Raw genomic sequence first — 9,991 nt, 5'->3', positions numbered from 1 at the left:
GTCTTAGACCCATAGATAATTGCAGCCGAGTAGGAGCGCCACTGGTTGGTAGCAACAGCACTTGCAGTGTGGTGCTAGCACGGGAGTAGCGGCAGCGCCAAACCAGGAAGATGAGCTTCTGGATGAAGATCTCCCGGACACGGTAGGCGCCGAGTTGGACTAGCAGGTTTCTGGCAGAGGTGCGCGGCGAGCATCCGTACACAGCTCGAGCCGCACGATTCTGCAGAACTTGGAGACGGTCCAGGTGCTTACCCGCCAGCGATGCTGAGAAGGCATTGGAGCCATATGAGAAATCAGGCATGATCACAGACTTAAAGGGGAAGTTAAGGCAAAAATTAAAATTTCACCAGTTGTAGTCTTCGGGGTGCTGAGTCGAATGGTCGTGGTCCGAGGAAGCTGAGACGCTCCCTTCCTACTTGAATCCCAATCGAACTCGCGCACTTCCACCGAAACTGGGTGACTGCGCCCTACGAGATGGGGATTTGTATGCAAAATGTCACTAAAAGCGCCATTTCGTTCTTATAAAAGCACGGATGACCGCGATTGGCCCATATGTTGTAGTCTTTTGGACGCTGAGTCGACTGGTTTTGGTCCGAAAAGGCTGCGATGCAGCGTTCCTCCTTTATTCCCAATCGAACATGGTTGAACAAGCGGTCACGTGCTCCTGCGTACGCCAGTCACCTGGTCACCGTGCCTGCAGGGTACAACTTACTAGCCTGTTTGACCTTTTTTGGGTGCAGTCCTGTCACTCGAGTTGAACTCGAGTTGAACCTTGGTGTGAAAGTTGTCACCTGCTGGCGTGGTGACCAGGTGATTTGGGCACCCAGGAGCACGTGACCACTTGTTCAACCATGTTCGATTGGGAATAAAGGAGGAACGCTGCATCGCAGCCTTTTCGGACCAAAACCAGTCGACTCAGCGTCCAAAAGACTACAACATATGGGCCAATCGCGGTCATCCGTGCTTTTATAAGAACGAAATGGCGCTTTTAGTGACATTTTGCATACAAATCCCCATCTCGTAGGGCGCAGTCACCCAGTTTCGGTGGAAGTGCGCGAGTTCGATTGGGATTCAAGTAGGAAGGGAGCGTCTCAGCTTCCTCGGACCACGACCATTCGACTCAGCACCCCGAAGACTACAACTGGTGAAATTTTAATTTTTGCCTTAACTTCCCCTTTAAAGTACTGGATGCGGCTTTGCATGCTGAGGCAGCGACGCATCCGCCACAGAACACCGACTTTCTTGTTGAGGCGGGCAACGCACCTATCCATCTGGGTGTTCCAAGACATGGCGCTGTCAATGTGAACTCCGAGGTAGCAAGCAGAAGAGACAGGTGGCAGCTTAGTCGCATGACACCATACGTCCAGTTCAGGTTGCGCTTCTAGCTTCCCATCCGGTACTACCAATGCCTGACTTTTTGATGCATTAAGAATCAAACCTCGCTGCTTCAGCCAGTCAGCAATGCATGTCACTGCTCTGGAGAGAGTGGCGGTCAGTTCCTGTTGTGTTGGGCGACTGCAGGTCAGTGCGATGTCATCTGCGAACTGGATGGACTCAGCTTGCTGGGCAACAGATGGTATGTCCCGGGTGTAAAGGCTGAACAGCAGTGGACCTAATACCGACCCCTGTGGTACTCCACAGGAGCAGGCTGCCACTGTGCTAAGCTGGGATCCCAGCTGGACAATCTGGCAGCGATCAGACAAGTATGACATGAGCCACTGGAGCGCTGTTCCAGTGACGCCCACACAGAAGAGATCTTCGACTAGTTGCTGGTGGCGAACCTTGTCGAACGCCTTCGACATATCCAGGAGGACCACACCCGTGAACATGCGGCGGTCTCTTGAGGCGAGGATCCTGTTGACCATCAACACAAGGGCATCCTCCGTGGAATGTCCTGTCCGGAATGCAAACTGTGTGCTGGGCAGAGAACCAGCCATATCCAGAAAGGTGACAAGTGCCTTCTGCACTACCTTCTCTAGCAGCTTCGAGAGAATTGGGAGCAGGGACACAGGAGGGAAATTGTTGGCGACAGATGGATCGCCAGCCTTGTGCAATGGGGTCACATACGCACGCTTAAAGCCAGCGGGTACAGTGCCGGAGGTCAGGGACGCATTGAAAAGTGCTGCAACTGATGGTGCTAGCAGGCCGGCACAGTACTTAGAAGTAAGCCTGGGATGCCGTCGCTCCCGGTTGCTTTGCGCGGGTCGATGCGCTTCAAAAGCTGTTCAGCATCACAGACACGCACATGTTGGAATGAGGTCAGGGCAGACCGAGGCTGTGGACCCTGAGGCATAGAGAGCACTGAAGGTCGAGCATCATCAGAGACTACCTTGCCAAACGTGGACGCAACATGTTCAATGTCGCACGTCGGCTGGATTGATTGTCTCTTGCGTCCAGTCACAGTATTTAGGACTGACCATAACTTGCGTGGGTTCTGGCAATTATCTTGGCACTGACTTTGGAAGTACTGGTTGCGTTTGCACCTGTTTGTATTCGCAGCAACCGAGCGGGCACGTCTATATGCTGCGTGAGCTTCAGAGTTGGCTTTGTCAGCAAGCCACTTTCGATGCAGGCGACGCTTCAGCTGGTTTATCTTGTATAGCTCACTGTCAGACCATGGAGGATGGAGCTTGCCTGTCTTAATCTTGCATTGCTGCAATGGCGCATGCCTGTCGAGGACAGAAAGGAATCGTTGATGCCAGTGATCCCACATGGCTTGCACATCAGAGTCTGGTGGGTACACATGAAGTTCAGCAGCAGCTAGGTCAAGTCGGAAGGCAACCAAGTCAATGTTATCTAAACGGCGACGCACACGCTGCTTGGGGATGTCTGGCCGGGCATGTCTTGCATTGAAGGTTGCTTCAACTCCAAAGTGGTCACTGAGTGTAAGCGGCAGGACTCGGCAATCATGCAAATCCTTATCCTTTGTAGTCAGTATCAGGTCAATAGTAGTGCCAGCTGGACACCGAGGTGAGACTCGCGTAACGGAGTGGACGATATTAGTAGTGAGGCCATATGCACCACAGAGATCCAGAAGACGATACCCCAGCTGAATTGCTCAAGTATGGAGGAGAGTCAGGAGACGCCATGGCTTCTACCCTTTCCTCAGTTATCAATGGTGTATTAACCATCATCAGTCAGTGGAAGTAGGCGGAGTGATCCTCATACATGTACCACTTCAAAAGCCGGATAAACCTCCCGGACCACCGTCCAATCTCCGGCCCATACCGCCATAGTGCTACTTACAACACTCAGGAAAGCACTATCGCTCATAACCCGCGCAAGGATCAGACCGAAAGTGGAGGAGTTTCTGGCTGAGACCCATAGTGGCCACTAGTGAACTCGGAGTGGACGGGCAACGTCAGATGTTGTATGGGCGCACAAATGGCTGGCTGCCAAATCCCAACGCTTTTCACTGGGATATTCACATCCTCAGAATTGACCTATCAAAAGCATTCGACACTGACCAACTGATGAGTGTACTAAAAGAGGTTGTGAACGAGGACGAACGGCATCTGATATGAGCTTGAAAGTGATGACGTCAGAAGTCAAAATCTATAAACGGACAAAATAATAATGACCTTTGGATCCACTTGGGTCCAGTTTTTGTATGGGTCCATACACGTTTGGGTGGTTTTCCTTCGCAGCATAGTGCACTAGTGGCACACCCACCGGTCGTGATTGGACTAGACCCTCCCGGTTATGGACCCACACCTACCGGTGGATGTGTGACTATGCTGCCAAGGAAAACCACCCAAACGTGTAAGTCCATCGTCTCTATACAGCCCGATCATACGCTTGTTACACAGGCCCGCGAGCTTGTGGAGGACAAAAGCCCAGACCAGCTGGCAAACGTCTACTCTGTTAAAGCAGCCCATCGTCACATCAAAAGTGCCGGTATCGCCCTTCTTTGCCCAGCTCCCGCCATCTCCAAACAGCAAGGACTTCCGTGCATGGAGGATGATATCCAATATCAAGAGTCCAGGGGGTTATGGACTCTTGCCAATATCGATATCTCTATCAGACACGCTCCCTGGCAAACTGAAGGGCGAGACTCAGGAGCTGCTCCGTGATCGAGGGATAACACTCCACGATGTCGAACGTTATGAAGGAGAGGCTGTTCTTGTCCTGCAGGCCCTTGAACCATTCAATCACAGACATGGACTTTTTCCATAGGTTGGGAGTGACTTGCGGTGTTAGCTTTCCGGGGATAGCATCGAGGATGCGTTTATTGACTGCTCCGAGCTCACTTTTCGCAGGGTTGATTAATCTGCATGGAAGGCTTTGCCTGAAATTCTCTTTATGATCCTTGATCGTGATAAATGCGTCTTTCTTCGCCATGAGTCGGCATGACATCAACTCGGTCCGCAATGCCAAGGTCTACAGCTATTTGTTTAGCCTCGGTGTTAATCTCTTCAATGATATGCATCAAGAGGGGCAGCCTTTGTAATGCTTGGTGATGTTTCTCAAAAGCTGCTGGTGGCTCTCTTTGCCGAGTACATACATATTCCGGGTCTTGTCAGCGGGGACGAAGACATCCGTTGCTGTTGTATACTTTATTTATAGTGGAAATCAAATCCGTTGACTTCTTGATCATGTCCACGTCTTGTCTGAGCTCATTCTGGAACTGGTCCGAAACCTTCCGGAACGAGATACCCTCAACGAGTCTCAGCATTTCATCTTCGAACGCAGTCAATTCGGGTAGCACGGGCGGGCACTTGCGTGACTTGAATCCGAAATTGTCACTCTCGTCCCTCTCCTGTTTGGCTCATTTCCACCGTTCTTGAAGAAGAAAGCCATCCAGCACATTCTTTTCAGGACTTTCTCGATACTCCCTAAGGGCGCTTCCGGTAAGAGTCAGCTGTAGGCAGAGGAATGTTCTTCAACGAATAGTTGAAGTTGATCAGTCTGCGCTGCTCCATCGTCCAAGGTATAGGGCGGCGGTATGAGAGTGCTCAGCCAGGTAAGGAAATAGGGGGTATATACTATTATGGTTATGAATTTATAGAAAGGAAAAGGACCAAGGAAATACAACTTACGCTACAATGTCCAACAACAAGTAGTTCCTTGATACTTTTTTCTTTTCTATAAATTTATCCTTGGCTCTCAATCCGAGTCTATACAGTCATGGTTAGGAGTGCACAATTAGTTTTATTCATTGCTAACAAGAAAGAGTATATTTCCATGCCTCTGTTCCCCCAATTCCGAGGGAACTCACTTCGCCTGCTAACATCAAAGAATAGCCCATTGGGTCGGTCCAAGACCATGACTGAGATCACGGGGAGAGTTACCTGGTTCAATTCCTGTCTGCACGTGGGTTTTCTAGCTGTGCACTGAGCTACCCACAGTCATGCACTATAACTGGTAATTTGTGGCCAGGCTATGCGGCATGAAGGGATGCGGAAAATTGCACTGGTATGCGTGGGACCTATCAACTACTTCAACTAGAGTAACTTGTGGACATTCATAACTGATTTGACTCATCACATCTGTGCCCATGAAGTATTTCTTCCCTCTGTTTTTACTTCATATTTTGGAAGTAGGTCAGATACTGAGTCCCAGCCAGTGGAGGAATGACCTCCAGGCCGACCAGCATACCTCGAAGTATTTATTATTCAAGAAGAGAATGGACATCACTTATTAAAGTTATATTTTAAACATCGAGTATTTGGAAAGGCTTTATGAATACGTACACTTCGAAGAATCATTAACCCCCATCCAGCAATGTCAGTTTGGGAGATATTTGGTCAGAGTAAATTGTTCTAAAAGACTAAAGAGCGAATTGAAGTATAACATAAGTATCTAATATTGACTGAGTACGAGGTCACTATAGGAAATCATAAGCCGAGGTCTTTTACGAGGTTTTTATTTCCTATACTGACCAAGTATGAAGTCAATATTAGATTTATCACGACAAACAGTCCGTATTTCAAATTCCAGAACGATAACCTCATGATTCCCGGTTTTATGATTGCACAACCGTTGCACCACCACCTACTCATGCAGTGACAATGCTGCACTAGGCACCGTTCAACTGCGCAAACCCTAAGCAGTCAAATAATAAGCAGTCAATATAGCCCTAAGGAGTGAAATATGCAGGAATATTTGACTGCTTAGGTATGGCAAAAATCTATGTGAGTCAATACTAAGGGAGTGATAAGCCGATATAAGGAGCGTTGACTTCATCAGTGGAAAACAGGTATGAAAAAGATGTTGCCCATTGGCATAATTCTGTTGTGTCACAAACCATTGGGAAACAGTAATCTAGAAGTATGTGAAAGAGCAGTTATGATGAAGCTGATGGGATGAGGAAATAAAAACTGAGATTTACAACTATTACTGCGTGTACGACCATATAACAGGAACCAGTGACCAACAGCAATGATTAAAGTCTACAATTTTCAACAGAATACAAACACGGTGAGGGTGCAACCACAAGCACACAAGCAAACAAATACACATACAGCAACACATATAAACACCCGCACACAAACACACACAAGCACATGCACATCTCTTGCAAGAGCACAGCAAAACCCCAATGCAAAGAGGCACGTGTCCAGCTCAGTAAGGTTGGCGTTTAACATCATCTACAGCAGTGATCAGTGATGACATACATGTTGCGCAACTAAGATCAAAATCAGTCTGGCAAACCATCTCCAATGCAAACTTTGCACCAAATCAAGCCTTGAATTCTATCTCAAAAATGTCTGACCCAAAGATTTGGCTGGAGGCTGCCCAATCCAAATGTGGGACATGAACGTGTGCGATGTGCACACCATACTGAATTCAATTCAGAATGATAACAGTGCCCAATCCAGCAATCTGCTGCCTGAACAGTGGACCACGCCAGGTACTGTTTTCATCAATGCTGCACTGTGACTGGAAAGGCAAGAGAAACCTGACAAGAGCAGTCAGCTGAAACCCACACCACTGGTACTATGCAGGAAACACTGCCAAAGTTGTCCTGCGGCTCCTCCACTGTTACTTGCGTGTGACGCACAATATTCTGAAAGACAATGTTTTGAAACACAGTTTCGCTGTCGGCATCCAATGGGACAATTCGCATGGATCCAGTTGGGATGTGTACAATACACTTCAAGTCCAGGGTTGCTTGGGAAATCATCAAGCATGCATTGCTGGCTTCGTACTCTAGAGTGAGTTCTTCCCCGTTCTGGAAGTGCAGCTTGCTCGACTTGTCTTCGCTGCGCGTTGTTAAATGAGGGTGCTCGCAGCGCATTTCTCCACAAAACACTGTGCCGGTGCTAAAGCATACCACGGCACTGGTGTGGCATGATTGAACAAAATCATGGCTGTAGCCACGTGCCTGGATGCGCGCTTCAATGCTCTCCGCCGACAAGTTGACCAGCACTCCGACCCCAAAGTCGGGCTGATCCAGGTCTTGGGAACCACTGCTTTTCATTGAAGAGCTCTCTTGCCGAACTATGCGGACACGCCAAATGCATGTACCGTTCTTATCGTCTTTGCTTAGCTCCCTGCTTCCAGCAATAAGTCGATACGGCTTTGATAAGCCCCAGGAGCCAAAAAACTTGCACTTGTTGATTTGCTGCTGCTGAATCTTGCCCCTGGGCATTTCATTCTGAAAGGTGGCAAGAAGACCGGATGGTGAGATGTACGCTGGGTGCTTCCGTCCATGCTGTTTGAGTATGGAAGACTTTGAACTATACTGGAAGCGCCATGGTGGCTCAGTGACAGAGATGGTTGCCACGGAACCCAAGACAGGAAGTCCACCGACAGTAGGGTTAACCGTGTAACATCCTGTGCCGCAGTTCGGAGTGAACTTGAACGTTTTCTGGCCATCTTTTGTGCGTGCATCGTCCACGTCTTGAGCTTGGCCAGCAGGTCCTGTGACTTTGCAGCCTATGGCTGCAGTGCCCAGTGTCCTACCGGCTACCTGGGCCGCATCATCTCGCATGTCCACACGGATCAGCACACTGTCCTGTGTGTAGCAACTGTCAGGTACCATCAGCCAATTGTGCTTTGTCAGAGCTGCCGACGTCACTTGACCCAGCTGTGATAAAGTCTCCTGAAAGCTAGACAAGTCAAATTTCACGTCCAAAGAGCCATCATCGTGCGGCAGAAATGGCTTCTCGCAGGCATCAGCAAGAAGACTTTTCAGGCGAGCATCCACTACACCCTTGAGAGCTAGGCATTGCCGTTTGCTCCCGTACTCCAGTAGCGTATTGGCAAACATACATGCATGCGCTAGCTTTCCTTCCAGAGAGCTCAACTGCATTCGCTGATTGTCGAGGAGTGTAGATTTTCTCACCTGCATGGCGTGGACCTGAGTGCGCAGCTCGCTTGAGCGCTGATCAAGCAGCTGTTGAATTTCATGCTGCACCTTCTCAACATCATCACGCGCAGAACACAAGTTGGTGGCCAGTGCTTCTCTCGATACTCTCACCGCATCCAAGGCGGCACGAGCTTTGCGCAGCGCTTTCTCAGCGCTGGGCACAAGCTGTGAGAAGTTTGCCCGCTGCACGGCATCTTCCATGAAGTACCACTTGTGACACTTATGATCCACGACTATGCAGTCCCGGCACACACTTTCGCTGCAGCTCTCGCAGAACAACTCGGCTTCGTTCTGTGCATGCCGGGGACACTGTATGCCACTCTGCGCCGAAGGCAGCAGCGACGACGACATGTCCATTTGCTCTGATTTGCTCCCTGCTGCAAGAGATGCAAACGAAGCTCTGTTCAGTGATATTGGATTGTGTGATTTTGTGCTCTTGCTCAATCGGTGTGAGGCAAGGTGAACACTGCACAAGAATAGGTAGCAGTTGACACAGCGATGGGTGGCTATCTCCTCTGCCACGCACTCATCACAGACAATGGGCTTTTGCGGGTCGTGCAACGTCCGCAGCGCCACTTTGTCGCACGCCAAGTAGTCCGTGCACAATCGGTCGACTTGACGCGGCGAAGCGATGTACGAGCAGCGGTCACATCGCAGTGATCCGTCTTGGCACTTTGCGGATATCCTGCATGTCGAGCAAATAGGATGCAAGCAAGGTAATAGCTTTGCACCTCTCAGCTCACCCGAACAGAGAGCGCATGTCCAGCGACTTCCATTCTCTTTCTCCTGTTGTAGCTGAGAGTCTCGCTCCGATTTGACCCGAACTCGCGGCGACAGCATGTCGGCTGCTCCGTCCCTTTCCGTGAACGGCGGTTGAACCACACGCTCCCACACTCTAATCGCGAAATGACCTCCGGGGTTACAACGTTACTTTACAAGCAGGAACTTTACCACTCCCTAGTTACAAGTATAATTATGTACAATGTACAATGACGGTTGTGCAAGCAGAATACTTCGGGCGGCGGGATACTCCTTGTCAATGGCTGAATGGGTACCGTTAGTACAAAGAAGAAAAGTAAACGGTGTCATTCGCTAGTAGATCTACTCAGTAAAAAAACGGTACTGTCCGACCGTCGAAAATAGCGTGAACGGTAGAATGCTAAGTATGGTTATCACTCTCAGTCTTCTTTAGTAGTACTAGTAGTGGGGTTTTGCATTCCGAAATTCGGCAAAAAGATTCGGCACGCGCGCGCGGGAGCGAGGTCGAAAATGCACACGAAGATTCGGCATGTTTCTTCGGAAAAAGCTCACTTTGCCGTTTTGAGATGAATTTTCTTGTAGAAGAGCGCTAGCGCGTGATTTATTCAAAGAGGTTTCTTATCTCGGCATCGCTTCGCAGGCGTCTTGGGCGACATCAGCATCGCCAGCTACCTCTGATTGCTCCTCTCCACTGCCTGTCTACTCTCTATCGCCTGGAGTGTCCTCACCGTCATCTGTGTGGCTGAAAAGACTATGGCGGTACGCATACAATTTGACTTGGCCATGGAGTTGGTTTTTCTGAGGCGACTGAGGAGGCAGGTTTTTGCCCTCGACTCTTTGGGCGATCAAAGTTCGTTGGAATCAGCAAGAAGGGGAGCACGGGACAGGACGTTGCTGATGCTGGGGCTCACGAAATGA

The 9,991-nt window shown here is 49.5% G+C and overlaps 1 protein-coding gene across 1 annotated transcript; it reads right to left on the bottom strand.

The window, feature by feature from the left end:
- Positions 1-6,087: 6,087 nt before the first annotated feature.
- LOC135810098 (E3 ubiquitin-protein ligase TRIM45-like) lies at positions 6,088-9,455 on the bottom strand. The gene has a single exon (XM_065323564.1). The coding sequence runs from the start codon at positions 9,152-9,154 to the stop codon at positions 6,866-6,868; it is 2,289 nt and encodes a 762-aa protein (XP_065179636.1). The 5' UTR covers positions 9,155-9,455; the 3' UTR covers positions 6,088-6,865.
- Between the last annotated feature and the right edge of the window lie 536 nt (positions 9,456-9,991).

The sequence above is a fragment of the Sycon ciliatum genome, chromosome 2, assembly GCF_964019385.1.
Source record: "Sycon ciliatum chromosome 2, ocSycCili1.1, whole genome shotgun sequence".
Lineage (NCBI taxonomy): Eukaryota > Metazoa > Porifera > Calcarea > Leucosolenida > Sycettidae > Sycon > Sycon ciliatum.
This window is presented reverse-complemented; position numbering and strand designations above follow the sequence as displayed.